This window comes from Mobula hypostoma, chromosome 9 (genome assembly GCF_963921235.1).
Source record: "Mobula hypostoma chromosome 9, sMobHyp1.1, whole genome shotgun sequence".
Taxonomy (NCBI): domain Eukaryota; kingdom Metazoa; phylum Chordata; class Chondrichthyes; order Myliobatiformes; family Myliobatidae; genus Mobula; species Mobula hypostoma.
Genome location: NC_086105.1, coordinates 131,364,758 through 131,380,516, shown reverse-complemented (window position 1 = coordinate 131,380,516; position 15,759 = coordinate 131,364,758). Strand labels below are relative to the sequence as shown.

General features: G+C 35.6%; 1 protein-coding gene across 2 annotated transcripts in view; it reads left to right on the top strand.

The window, feature by feature from the left end:
* Positions 1-15,759, top strand: part of glyr1 (glyoxylate reductase 1 homolog (Arabidopsis)) — a 62,209-nt gene that overhangs the window by 30,483 nt on the left and 15,967 nt on the right. The window contains exons 7-9 of one of the 2 annotated variants that reach the window (XM_063059180.1): positions 3,886-3,939; positions 7,601-7,651; positions 8,265-8,338. In XM_063059180.1, coding sequence (XP_062915250.1) covers positions 3,886-3,939; positions 7,601-7,651; positions 8,265-8,338 — 179 coding nt within the window. The remainder of the gene's footprint in view (positions 1-3,885; positions 3,940-7,600; positions 7,652-8,264; positions 8,339-15,759) is intronic. The other variant, XM_063059181.1, reaches the window with a different exon arrangement.

Genomic DNA, 15,759 nt, shown 5'->3' with positions numbered 1-15,759 from the left:
AGTAATTTTAGGCCATTTCACCTTACAAAAGGGCTTCAACTCTGGGAAGTTGGTGGATTTCCTTGCATGAACTGCTTACTTCAGGTCCTTCCACAACATTTTGATAGGATTAAGGTCAGGAATTTGACTCAGCCATTCCAAAACGCGAATTTTCTTCTATTTAAACCATTCTGTTGTTGAATTACTCTTGTCTTTTGGATCATTGTCTTGTTGCATTATTCAACTTCTATTAAATTTCAGGTGAAGGACTGCTTACCCTGACATTCTCCTGTAAAATGTCTTGATACAATTTTGAATTCATTGTTCCTTCAACAATAGAAAGCTGTCCAGGCATTGAGGCAACAAAGCAGCCCCAGACAATGATGCTCTTTTCATCATGATTCACAATTGAGATGAGGTTTGGGTGTTCGTGTACAATACCCGTTTTCCTCCAAACATAGCAATATGCATTTCTGCTGAAAAGTTCAACTTTTTTTCTCATCTGTCCATAGAACATTGTTCCCGAAGCTTTGTCGAACATCCAGGTGGTCTTTTGCAAACTTGAGACATGCAGCAATGTTTTTTTTTGGAGAGCAGTGGTTTCCTCTGGTGTCCTTCCAAGAACACCATTCTTGGTCAGTGTTTTTCTTAGAGTGGACACATGAACGAGACTTTAGTAAGTTTTAGAGATTTCTGCAAGTCTGTTGCTGTTACCCTCCTTCAGCATTACACATTGTGTTCTTAGTTTGAACTTTGCAGGATGTCCACTCCTAGGGAGAGTAGCAACGGTACTGAATTTCCTCCATTTGTAGACAATTTCTGTCACTGTGGACTGATGAGCACTCAGGTCTTTAGAAATGCTGTTGTAGCCTTTTCCAGCTTCATGCATCTCTACAATTCTTCTAAGGTCCTCTGAAAGTTGTTTTGGTTGAGGCACGGTGCATGTAAACAGATCTTTTGTGAGAGGAACAGGCTCTGCCAGTTAACTGACTTTGTGTGTCTTTTTTAAAGGGCAGGGCACCTCTAAAACCCACACATCCAATCTCATCCCATTGATTGGAACACCTGTCTCCAAACAGCTTTTGTAGAAGGCATTACCCCAGACATTCACATACTTTATTCCAATATATACGTGTAATATAGGATAAATTTTCTCAGTGAATAAATAAACAAGTTTTTCTGTGCTACTTATTTAATTTGGTTCTCTTTACCTAGTTTTAGGACATGTGTAGATCTGATCACATTTTATTTAAGCGGAAATAGAGAAAATTCTACAGGGTTCACAAACTTTCTAGCACCACTGCAACCTGAATCCATTGTATTACCACAAATAAATTTTGATGACACAAGTCTAAAAAGTAATCAGTATAATGCTACTGGTGCTTCATACACGATGAGACCTAGGTGGTGTCAGGGAGTTCAGCGGTCTTACGTCCTGGGGGGTCGGGGGGGGGGTTGGGGGATTTCTGTTTCCCATCATAACAGTTCATGTCCCAATGCTACCGTATGTCTGCCTAACGGTAAGGGGCCAAAGAGATGATCAGAGACCCCAGTGCATTAAATGGTTACAATTAATTCAACATTGCAATTATCCTCCAACTTGTAGGGAAAGGAAACTTGTACATTATTTACATCAAATTGTTTTTGATTTAAACTCATATTCTAAATGTTCTCCATTTTAATGTAAACCCAAAGGAATCATTTCATTGTAGCTTTCTGTTTTATTTACAAAAATCTCTTCTGCTTTGATTATGAACACAGATGAAAGCAGAGTAACTGGAACCAGAAACATCTCACCTTAAAGACTGGAATATCAAAGCAAGAATGTACTGCTGAGGCTTTATAAGTTATTGGTCAGAGTCCATTTTGAATATTGGGAGCAACTTTGGGCCCAGTTTCTGGCTCCAAAGAGGGCCCAGAAGTCCACAAAAATGATCCCAGGAATGAAAGGCTTAACATTGATGTCTCTGGGCCTGTATTTGGAGTTCAGAAGCATGAGGAGAGATCTCTGAATCTTACTGGATCCTTGAAGCATGGTTTTAGATATGGATGTCTCCGTTAGTAAGGGAGTGTAGGATCTGCAGGCAGATCCCAGCCTCAGAATATAAGAACACCCCTTAAAAAATGAGGAATTTTTTAAACCAGAAGATGGTGAACCTATGGAGTTCGTTGCCACAGAGTACTGTATAGGTGCTTGATGAGTGAAAGAAGGGTTACAGAGAGAAGGTGGGAGAGATTTTTATTTTAAAAATCAGCCTTGTAGTCTAGCTTGAGTATATACTGTATAAGACAAGGCTAACAAATAATTTGTACCTTACTTTTTCTGAGGAAGAAATGTAAACTAAGCTCTTAGATCATTGTATTGCATTTTCTCTCAGTGCCTAGTTTTTAAATGAGTAAACTTTGTGAGAAGTATCTGTTCCAGTTATGGAGTAATTATCAGGGCCAATATGTGGAAACTTAGTACAATAATGCATTTATGTGATTACTAGATCATTGTGTTGCCAGGAGCCCAGAATGTTAACTGTTATCTGTCCATCCCTTATTATGTAGCTAGCATTTGAACTCAGTTGAAGTCCTCTTTACCAGATGATTGGGAAAATATGTTTTTGGAAATGGCTGTGCAGAGAATATGAAACAGTTTAGAATTATTGAGTTGGTTTGTTTTTGCATTTGAATTCTTGACACATCTGACAATAAGGAGTTGGATTGGTTAAAACAGAATCTTGGACCATTTTGTTGTTCTCGCTGCAAGTGCTTGGATTGAATACTGAAGCAATACAGATTGGGAAATATTGAAGTGCAATAGTTTTAATGAAATTTGTTTTTTTCCCAAATCATGGTTCAAGATAAGTGTGAAGTGGTTCATTTTGGTAGGTCAAGTATGATGGTGGAATATAGTGTTAATGGTAAGACTCTTGGCAGTGTGGAGGATCAGAGGGATCTGGAGGTCTGAGTCCATAGGACACTCAAAGCTGCTGTGCAGGTTGACTCTGTGGTTAAGAAAGCATACAGTGCATTGGCCTTCATCAACCGTAGGATTGAGTTCAAGAGCCGAGAGGTAATGTTACAGCTGTATAGAACCCTGTCAGACCCCACTTGGAGTACTGTGCTCAGTTCTGGTCACCTGACTACAAGAAGGATGTGGAAACTATAGAAAGGGTGCAGAGGAGATTTACAAGGATATTGCCTGGATTGGGGCGTATGCCTTATGAAAATAGGTTGAGTGAACTCAGCGGAAGATAGAAGTGACCTGATAGAGGTGTGTAAGATGATGAGAGGCATTAATCATGTGGATAGTCAGAGACTTTTTCCCAGGGCTGAAATGGCTAATACGCGAGGGCACAGTTTTAAGGTGCTTGGAAGTACGTGCAGAGGAGATGTCAGGGGTAAGTTTCTTATGCAGAGAGTGGTGAATGCGTGGAATGGGCTGCCAGTGACTGTGGTGGAGGCGGATACAATAGGGTCTTTTAAGAGACTCCTGGATAGTACATGGAGCTTAGAAAAATAGAGGGCTATGGGTAACCCTATGTAATTTCTAAAGTGCATGTTCGGCTCAACATTTTGGGCCTGTATTGTGCTGTAGGTTTTCTATGTTTCTAAGTCTTGCCCATAATGCTTTAAACAAATTATGTCCAGTGAGAAATGATCAGAAATATAATTGGAAAACCATTAATGTAGAATTAGAAGAGGTTGATTTGGTAGTTTTCTACAAGTAGATGCAGAAGGGACTAATTAAAGAAGGTCTTTCCCTGGGACTCCAATTCATTGCAATGCTTTCCAGTTAGATTTCCAGGATTATTAGACAGGCAGTAGCTACTACCATTCTGTCACTGACATCACAGATATTCAGATATAGGATCAGAGTATAACTACCTTGCTCAGATTTGATTTTTCTAATTGCAGCAAGTAAAGGACGACCCTCACTTCCATCATTTTCTGCTCAGTCAGTCTGAGAAGGTAAGATAGTGCAAATAGTGTGCAGTCCAGTTGTGTAGTTTCTCATCAATTATAAACTAAGCTCAAGGAAACAGAAAGCTTTAGTAACCCCTTTCAGATCTGCTTCTCTTCAATTTTTATAGTCTTCCTAGATTTATTCCTTTTATTTTTCTTTCTTTTTGAGTAAGTCCTGGGGTGCCTGTGTTTAGGTAGCTTAAATGGACACATGGGGTCAACTGGCAGGATTCAAGCACACTAGCTATTACTGGGCCAGACAATATTCGGTGCAATTAATAAAATATACTGCACTTATTTGTACTAATTTTAATAATTGAGAGTCATGGTCATATTTCACTGAAACAAGTCCTTTGGCCCACCATGTTCTTGCCATCTGTGCGTCTATCATAATCCTGTTTACCAATCTGTAGCCCTTTAAATTATTACCATGATGGCTCATTTGTATATTTAAATGTTGTGGGAGTATCACCACCACTCACTCAGGCACTGTGTTCCTGCTTCTAATCATCGATGTCCTTCACTCTTGCTTTAAACCTACACCCTCTAGTTTTGGACATCTCTAATGGGGAAGAAGTTTCTTCTTATCTACTCTACAAGTGTAAGAAGGGGAATTATTCAGTATTAATGGAAGTTAAAAGGGCTACTTCGTATAATAACCATGGAAGCAGGAAAAAAACAGTGATTTAATGTTTGATGCCCAATGGGTTTGTAGTTTTTCATCCCTGGTAAAAGTATAATATTTTAAGGGTTTTTGTTGGATAGTTCTTTCACTCATGCTTCTAGTTTTTAGCATAAACCAGGTGTTGACAAAGATTTGTGATTTATCTTTACATTTTGCACTTGAGCTGAAAATTCAGTATTTTAAAAAAAAATGCATCAGCCAATTCTTTTATGCCATCTTCCATCCTGGAGATTGTAGATGCGCAATTATGCCTGTTTCATGGTACAAAATATTACATTAGTCAATTTGCAAGGACTTAAACGTTGTAGCTTGAAGTTACAAGTTTTACAGACAGTTTTATTTTCCCTTTTCTAATTTCCATTTTCCATGGGGCATTGAGCTCTTCAAGAAATTGCTGTTCAATTTGAGCATTTTTACCCCTTTTTTGTGTATGAAGGTTCTGCCTGTAACATTATAATCGATGTTGGCAACTATTAGCCTTGTTAATACAGCATTTGCAGTGCCTTGTAATAGTATTCAGCCCCTAACCCTTTGTTCACATAAATGAGTATTATAACCAGGGACTTTGATCAATTTAACTGAGCATTTTTATTTGTGGATCAGATGCTCCTCTTTCATAGTAAAACCCAAAAACCTGAGAAAATTGTAAAGCATCAAAACTAAAAATTCAAAAACTGAAATGTCAGCATTTCGAAAGTATTTATCCCCTTTTGTTCAGTACATAGTTGAACCACCTCTGGCAGCTATTGCAGCCGGTAGACCTTTTGGATAAGTCTCTAATAGAGACTAGCATGGTGTGATGGAGAAGATTTTCCCATTCCTCCTTGCAAAATTGCTCAAGCTGTGCAAGGTTAGTTGAGGAGTGGCGGCAGACAGCAATCTTGAGGTCTTGCCAGAGATATTTGATCAGGTTAAGCTGATGACTCTGGGCCACTCAAGGACATCAATTTTCTTCATTTGAGGGCATTCCATGTTTCCTCTGGCGGTGTGCTTTGGGTCATTGTCCTGCTGAAAGATGAACTTCCTCCCCAGTTTAAACTTCCTGACAGAGGCTTGCAGGTTTTTATCCAAGATCTTTCTGTATTTAGCAACATCTACCTTACCATCAATTTTCAGTCCCTGCTGTTGAAAAGTATCCACCATACTTTACAGTAGGGATGGTGTTACCTGGCTGATGCGCAGTATTAGATTTACATCACACATACAGTTTAGTGTCAAGCCCATGAAGTTTTACTTTAGTCTCATCTGACCACAAGAACAACTTCCACATCTTTACAGTATCTTATAAGTGAAGCTTTGTAAAATTCTTATGGGCAAGGATATGCTTTTATTCAGCAGTATGTGTGACGCAAGTCCATTACTGCGCATCAGCCAGGTATCACCATCCCTACTGTAAAGTATAGTGGAGGTAGCAACCAGTGGTGAACTTTGAAGTTGGAGCTGCTCTACATATGAGCTCAAACAACTATCAACAAGTTCTGATTATACAAGTTGCTAATCCGGTTACTAGAGTAGGTTCTCAAATTTTATTAAGGAGCATTTCCTAATAGGCCTGTTGTTTTAAAGCTGTTTTCCTATATTACTGAATCCAGTTTGTAACCCAAAACACTATAAGACATAGGAGCAGAATTGGGCCATTTTGCCCTTCAAGTCTGCTCCACCATTCCATCATGGCTGATTTATTATCTCTTAACCCCATTCTGCTGCCTTCTCCTCTTAAACTTTGATGCCCTGAATAATCAATCTCTACCTTCAATATGCCCTATGACGTGGCCACCACAGCCATCTGTAGTGATGAATTTCACAGATTCACTACCCTCTGCCAAAAGAAATTCTTCCTTATCTCTGTTCTAAATGGACATCATTCTATTCTGAGGCTGTACCCTCTGGTCCTAGATTCCCCCACTATAAGAAGCATCCTCTCCACATCCACTCTGTGTAGGCCTTTCAATATTTGATAGGTTTCAATGAGATTCCGCACCCCCCCCCCCCGCCATTCTTCTAAACTCCAGTGGGTACAGGGCCAGAGCCATTAAACTCTCCTCATATGTTAACCCCTTCATTCCTATGATCATTATTGTGAACCTCCTTTGGACCCAATCCTAGCACATCTTTTATTAGATAATGGACCCAGAACTGCTCACAATACTCCAAGTTCAGTCCTTCCAATGCCTTATAAAGCTCAGCATTGCATCCTTGCTTTTCTATTCTCGTCTCAAAATGAATTCCAACATTGCATTTGCCTTCCTTGCCACGGACTCAACCTGCAAGTTAACCTCTCAAATTGCTTTGCACCTCTAAATTTTGAATTTAGCTCCCCATTTAGAAAATAGTCTGTACTTTTATTCCTTCTACAAAGTACATGACCGTGCACATCTCTACACTACATTCCACCTGCCACTACTTTACCTATTCTCCCTATCTGTCTAAACCCTTCTACAGACACACAGCTTCCTCAACACTACCTGTCCTTCCACCTATCTCCTTATCTTCTGCAAACTTGGTCACATATCCATCAATACCTCCATCCTAATCATTGCTATATAATATGAAAAGAAGTGGTTCCAATAGTTAACAAATTTTAACGTACAATTGTATGGTCCACCTGATGAACCTCTGGGTATAAATGTCATTGTGGATGATGAACAAGTACTTTAATTTTGCAAGTGTAACCATCTATTTCACTGCATAGAGATGGAAGATCGTAGTAGAAAAGCCTTTACTTGCAATGATCTGTACTGTATATTTATATTCAGGTGTGATGCTGCTAGTTTCACAAGGATAAAAGCTACTTCTGCTGAGATGTTAGGTTTGAATAATATAGCTTTACAAAATAATTATCAATTTAAAACTGAGAAGTCAAGTATAAATATCATCAGACTCATGGCCTGTTGGATTTAAAATACATTAGGTAGAGTCAATTTTTATGCAGGTCATTTTTCCTTGGTTTGTAAATTAATAGTCTATTTTATTTCTTAACAGCCAGGTTCATGTTCTGCCATAATTCAAAAGCTGAAGGCTACGGCTGAAGAGGTATTCTGCTGCTTTTTTTTAAATGTCTGGTTGTTCTTTAAATTATAAGGCTAGTTTTAGTTCTTACTATTCCAAGTGAAATCAAACAGAATTAGAGCAAAGAAAAGGTCATTTGCCATTTTTTTCTTTCATAAATCAGTACCAAGTCAAATCTCTCTAATTTGCAAGCAATTTTGGAAATGTGTCACATCACATTTACTGTCTTTAATCTCTTATCGGCCCTTGAAAATCTTTTTGAATTAACCAAGTGCAGTCTACTTTCCAGAAATTTATGCTGATCATCCTTGATTCAAGTTAATGTTATATTTATACACTAATATTGTACCAAAAGCCATACTACAATTTTAAAAGGCTATAATTTTGAGACGGATTCTGAATGGAATATCTCATTTGCAGTGTTGTGGCTTGTGTATGTAATCTTTCATTGACATTATAGTTTTTAATAGCAAAAAAAATGAACTTAAAAGTGTGGAAATTTACCAACAGCATCACTCATTGACTTTTGAAACATTTACCAGAAAGTTGTTTAATTTCTTCATTTCATGTTTAACTTGCTGTTTTGCTTGTATGCCCAAATAATGAAAGTAAGCTCTAACTTTGTGTAATGTCACAGGAAGCAGAGTCAACCTCCATCCAGGCAGCTGATAGTACAGCAACTAATGGAAATGTTATTCCCACAGACAAAAGGTAAGGGCCAAAGAATAAAACAAAACTCAAGATGCCATTATTCATTAGGTAAAAATAATTGGAGTTGAATATTTGAACCAAACGTCAAACTCTTCCATTAGAGATGAAGTTTAATTACTGAGGTGTAAAAGACTTGGGCATTGTAATAAAGTCATAAAATAGTTATTGTAATAAAGGAAGTTTGAAATTTAAAAAAAACTAAAATTACCAAGAGATCAGGTAGCATCTTGGGAGAGATTAGCACTGTTAACATTTCTGAACTAGCGAATAGTAATTGACATTAATATTATTCTTTATAATTCTCTCCACAGATGCTATTTAAATAATTAAGGATTTTTAATTTTCTTTTCAGCATTTGAGTACCTGCAGTTTTTTGCTTTTGAAATATAATCACTGAAAGTTTGTTTCTGTGAAAATATTCTAGTACTTGTGTTAGTTTGTATTCTGGTATATGATAAAGTTGAAGATATAAATCTTTGGACACTACATCACTTTTTAAAATATACAGTATTTCTGTTTTTGCACATTTTTTAATCTATTCAATATGCATAATCGATTTACTTGTTTACTTATTACTATTATTTTTTTTATTTATTAATATTTTTTTTCTCTCTGCTAGATTATGTATTGCATTGAGCTGCTGCTGCTAAGTTAACAAATTTCACGTCACATGCCAGTGATAATAAACCTGATTCTGAATCTGAAGAAAAAGTGTTCTGATTTACATAACAAATTGAAGGCATGATTTGTCTTGACACTTGGATTCACTTCACAGAACATGAGTGCATATTGATATTATTAGATCAGTAGTCAGCATCCAATGATATAACCATTTATGTACAGAATCAGCAATAAACTTTTTTTATTTTTATCAATTTTCGAGTTCATAAACATAATAACAATAGTGATACAAAGAGATTGGAATTACCTTATTGTTATTAAACATGTACAAAAAAGACTACAAATAGTACAAGTGTAATAGATTTCCAAACTCTTGATATAGTTAATCATGAAGAAAAAATAAAAAGCAAAAGATATTGCAAAGAAAAACCCCAAAAAACAAAAAAAACTAAAAAAAAATAGAACTAATGGCTAAACCCCAAAAAAAGCAAACAGAACAAAACAGGGCTGAACCAATATATTAGATCGAATACGTTCATTAATGTCGTCAACTCCGCTCCTCTATTCATATATTCTAAGTTAATAAAAAGGATTCGGGAAAGGTCAAACTACATCATATGAAAATGTTGAATAAATGGCTTCCAAGTCTCTTCAAATGTAACCAAAGGATCAAAAATGACACTTCTGATTTTTCTAAATTTAAACGTGATATGGTTTGGGAAAACCATTAAAATGTAGTGGGGGGGGGGGCGTTGGTCTCTTTCCAATTCAATAAAATGGATCTTCTGGCCATTAGTGTAACAAATGCGATCATCCAACAGGCTGAAGAGGATAAAGATCTATGTTCCGTTATTGGCAAACCAAAAATTGCCGTAATAGGATGGGGTTGTAAATCAAAACGCAAAACTGTTGAAATAATATTAGAAATATCTTTCCAAAATTTTTCCAAAAGAGGGCAGGACCAGAACACATGAGTCAAAGAAGCTACCTCAGAGTGACATCTGTCACAAATAGGACTTATATGCGAGTAAAAACAAGCTAGTTTATCTTTAGACACGTGGGCCCTATGTACTACCTTAAATTGTATCAGCGTATGTTTAGCACATATAGAGGAAGAGCTAACTAATTGAAAAACTTTTTTCTCATTTCTCTATAGGTAGGCGAAGTTGAAGTTCCCTTTCCCATTCATTTTTAATTTTATCAGATATACCTGGCTGTATTTTCATAATTATATCATAAATAGTTGCTATTAATCCCTTCTGATAAGGATTTAAACCTAAAATTTTGTCCGTGATATCAGCAGAGTGTGAAATCGGAAAAGTAGGCAGCGTGGTATTTAAAAAGTTTCTTATTTGTAAATATCTAAAAAAAAATGGGATCTGGGCAAGTTATATTTATTAGATAACTGTTCAAAAGACATGAAACAGTTATTCAGAAATAAATCACGGAATCATGTTTTACCCTTCATTTTCCATATCAAAAAGGCTTGATCCATAACTGAGGGTTGGAAAAAAATTAGATATAATAGGGCTTGATAATATAAATTTGTTCAAACCAAAAAATTTACGAAATTGGAACCATATTCGTAATGTATGTTTAATTATTGGATTAACCATTTGTTTATTCAATTTAGAAAATACATAGGGAAGTGAAGTTCCTAAAATTGAAACCAATGAAAACCCTTGTACAGAGTATCCTTCAAGGTTTACCCATTGTGTACTTGAAATTATATCCCAATCTTGTGTCCAAAATATTAAATATCGAATATTAATTGCCCAGTAATAGAATCTTAAATTTGGCAATGCTAAACCACCATCTTTCTTGGACTTCTGTAAATATTTTTTATTTAACCTGGGATTCTTATTCTGCCATATATAGGAGGAAATTTTAGAATCAATAGTACAAAAAAAGATTTCGGAATAAAAACTGGTACTGCTTGAAATAGATATAAAAATTTAGGTAGAATAATCATTTTAATAGCATTGATTCGGCCAATCAGTGATAGAGACAATGGGGACCATGTAGTAAGCAATTGTTTAACCTGACTAATTAACGGTAAAAAATTGAGCTTGAATAAGTCCTTATGTCTCTTAGCAATTTTAACCCCCAAATAAGTAAAATAGTAATCAATTTGAATGGTGAACATCTATAAATGAAGGAACCTGCATATTTAATGGAAAAAGTTCACTCTTACCAAGATTCAATTTGTAACCAGAAAAACTACTAAACTGAGCAAGCAAAGATAATACTGCCGGAATGGATTTCTCAGGGTTAGAAGTATATAATAGTAAATCATCTGCATATAGTGATAATTTATGTATCTCATTCCCACAGGTAATACCAAATATATTAGGAGAGTCACGAATAGCAATAGCTAACGGTTCCAGGGCAATATCAAATAATAATTGAAAAAACGGGAGATCCTTGATTATTGGTAAATACCGAAGCTGAAGGAGTAAGGTATATCAATTTAATCCAAGATATAAATATCGGACTAAAATTAAATTTCTCAAGCGTATTAAACAAATATGTCCATTCGACTCTTATCAAACGCTTTCTCAGTGTCCAATGAGATGACGCATTCTGGAGTTCTAGGTGAAGAAGTATAAACAATATTCATTAATCTCCTAATATTAAAGAAGGAGTAACTATTTTTAATAAATCCAGTCTGATCGACAGAAATAATTTGAGGCAATACATTCTCCAGTCTTGTTGCCAATATTTTAGAAAAAATTTTAGAATCCACATGCAACAAAGATATAGGCCTATAAGATGCACATTCAATAGGATCCTTTTTTAAAGAATTAGGGAAATAGAAGCTCGATAAAAAGATTGTGGTAATTTACCTATAGATACTGCATCCCTAAGGGTTCTACATAACCAAGGAGAAAGTAATGTTGAATGAAGTAATGTTAACTCTTTTATGGTTGACTCTGGAATTTCAGAAATTTGGAGATTCTTACACTCCAACGATAAAGAGTTTTCATTCTTTTCACATGTATATCATCATTATTCTAGAATTGATTACTTTCTTATTGACTCTCAATTAATTCCACTTGTTATTGACTGCAAATATGACTCCATTTATGTCTCCGATCATGCGCCATTGGAACTATATTAAGTTAATGGATACATCTTCTAGTACGAGACAATGGTGATTTAGTTCCATTTTGCTTCAGAACTTGGACTTGTTAATTTTATTGAGGAACAGATTAATTTTTTTCTTCACAATGAATTTTACAGAAGGAATTTCCCGCGGGGTACTATGGGATACTTAAAGCATATATTCGTGGACAAATTATTTCATATTCTGCTGCACTGAAAAAGTGAACTAATAATGAAATACTGGTTGACAAGATCAAAGAAATTGACAAGAAATATTCTATTGCTCCTAATCAGGAGCTTTATAAAGAGAGTCGAACTTAAAATGGAACATAGTCTATTACTATCATCTTCGATTGAAAATTAATTAATTAAAACTAGGAGTCAATTCTATATACATGGTGATAAAATTGGGAAACTACTGGCTAATCAACTGAAATAGGCTTCGGTTAAACGCCACATTGTTAAGATTTGTAAAAAAGATGGTACTCTGACTGTTGATCATGATGAGATAAACAAATCCTTTCAAGAATTTTATACCTCTCTATACCAATCAGAATTTCCTGATGACTCCACTATAATGCACGAATTTTTAAAGAAATTGAATATTCTAAAATTATCACCCAATGAACGTTTAAAACTAGGTGTATCTATTACAGTAGAAGAATTAAGAAATGCTATTTTCCTCGAATTCAGGTAAAGACTGGTCCAGACAGTTGTACAGTAGAGTTTTTTAAATCCTCCTCTACTATACTTTCTCCTTGGTTATGTAGAAGCAATGGACTTGGGTCTTTGATAACACCTGCTTTTATTGCTTAATGTGCTGAGCTTTCCCGCCACTAATCTGACGGTCCTTTCAATCTACCATTCTACTTTCCAGTTTTATCATAATTGAGATTAACTTGTGTATGTCATGTTGACTTCAACCAGATACAAATGATGGTGTCATCATTAATAAAATTTAAGGGTCACATCTTAACCTCATGTTTTAAATTAATGTAATCATTTTGGCTCGGGAAGTTGAGATTAGTTGGGTTCTACAACTGTTGCAGGGACCCCAGCTGTTTACAATTCACAATCAATGATTTGGATAATGAAATCAAATATAATATAAAGCTTGGTGGCAATATAGACCAAGGAGGGGATGCCAAGAAGCTTCAGGAGGATATAGATAGTTCAAGTGAAAGGGCAAAGATGTAACGGTTTGAATATAATATGGAAAAAAATGAGGTAATTTTTACGAGAATACAGAAAGGTAGAATATATTTATAACCAGTAAAAGATTGAGAGCTGTTGAAGTTTAGAGGGACTTGGATGTTCTTGTACACAGGTCTGCTGGATTAATTCCTAGGTCAGAATGTTTGTCCTATGAAAGATTTAGCTGACTAGGAAGAGTTTAAAAGAATGAGGAATGATCTAAATGAAAATTAAATTCTTAAGGGGCTTAAAAGGGAGATTTGAAGTTAGTGCTTCTTCTAGCAAATGGCGACAGAGTCAGAGATTTTAGTCTCAAAACAGTCTCAACTATTAATGAGATGAGGTTTTTAGCATCCAAAAGTTAGGAATTTTTGGAGTTTCTTATCCAAAAAGTTAAGACCTTCCGTTGGTGATTGTCAAGATAGAGATGACTAGATGTTTGAATATTCAGGAGTCAAGGTATTATAGGTTTATTGCAGGAAATTGTTGCTGATTTAAAAGCTCAATCATGATCTCATCATGTGAATGGGCACAAGAGGCAGAATACTCCACTTGCATTTCTGTTTACCCCAACTGCGGCAGTAACTGCTACGTTCTACACTTTGTGTAGGATTTCTCTGATTTTATATTTTGTATTTTATCGAGGGAAGTTATCCCACTTACCTGCTTTGTCACTCTATATTGGGTGTCTGTAGACGCTCCAAAGTACTGCTGTGGTGATGTTTCCTTTGTCTAAGTTCTGTAATACTCTGGACTGCATTCTTCTTGTGTCTGACCATCCTATTCTTTGTAATAATTTACAGATTTCTGTTTCACTATTTTTGCTACTTTCTGCTGACCTAGCTGCTCACAATCTATAATCAGTGATTTAAAAAAATTATTATGTATTATTCTGTTCTGGAAACTATCCTTTTTAGATGCTTCTTGCTATCCAGTGTCATGGAAGGGAATGAGCAAATTCTCATTAACAAACCTAGGAACAGTATAATTAGTCTTTTTGTTAACCTGAGTGCTGTAACATTTGGAACAGGTATTCAAGTAGATTCTGAATCGTCAAAAATTTGCTTAAACAAAATATTTTATATAATGTACATTTTAAGAATCAGTTGCTTAGCAATGATTACTTATTTTCAAAAAATCATTTCTTGTAAATTTCTGATAACTTGTGAAGTAATCACATCGTAGTTCAAGTGATTTAGTTTTTGTCAGTTTTTGGTGTTTTTTATTCTATTGTGTTTCTTTGTACTATTGTGAATGCTTGCAAGAAAATGCATCTCAGGGTTGTATATGGTGACATACGCATTTCGATAATGAATTTAAATTGAACTTTTGATCTTTGAAAATTTTCAAACAACACACCTTGTGATATGCCAAATTGCAGAACAACTTTGGGATAACACTATTAATCCCAAGTGCATGATAACTTTAAAGCTGGTGTCAGTTTTCTGGGATGTTGATATTGTATGCTGGTAGTTTTTGTAAAATCTCGGCCAACACTGAGGTCGAGCTTTTATGACTGTTCAATTATGCTATGTTAAGCATGGTGATTAAATTACTGAACTACAATCAGGAGCCAAGAAAATTGACTTCATAACCTTCTGTTCTAGATGGGCATCTCAGATAGTTTACCTCCAATCTTTTTTTTAAATCTAGCCTTTCTAATGCGGCCAAATGCATACCAAATTTTAAAACACTGGTCACCACTTAGCTTCAGGAATGGAAATTTGGCTTTTTATATTGTTGTAAGTTCTCCTGAGTGTTTAGCTGTCACATGAACAGAAAGTGCTGGACAAAATCAGCAGAAATCACTTGTGGAAAAAGAAACAAGTCAAAGATCTTTCATTTTTCCACATCTGACTGATCTGACTTTTTCTGACATCTTGTATTCTATTTTAAAATTTCCAGTGTCTGCAGATCTTTTGACTTTGATTTGTGTTTGCACTGAAAAGGCCTAATCACTTAAAGGAGAATTGGGTTAGGCAGTAAGTGCCAGCCTTGCCAGTGGCATCCATATTTGTAATGGTAAATAAAATCTTAGCAGAGAAAAGAGAAGATTGTTAGCAATTATTTCTCACCTATGATTTCTAGGGTTGAACAGAATTTCATTGAAACTTGAGAATCTGAGGGGCCTTAATAAATTCTGAGAAATTGTTACCTGTGTGTGGAGTCCAGAGCCAGGGACAATTCACCAGGCTCTGACGTGTGAATTTTTGTCATGCATTTATTTTATCTCAGAGCTGTGGATGATGAGTCGTTAAATATATGCAAATATGTAATACAAAAAAACTTGATGGGCTGCACAGCTTTCTCCTGTACCTATTTATTACTCACTTTTTGTGACTTGTTAGTTTCTATCCTAGAATATTTGGAAAGAAATGTATGAGGAAAATTATAGTCAACAGTTAGCAAAGTTCTCTGATCTCAGGAATTCTATTTTGGATTTGGAAAGTTATAAATACTGTTCTGTTATTCTGTCAAAGGAAGAAACCAGGTAGCAATCA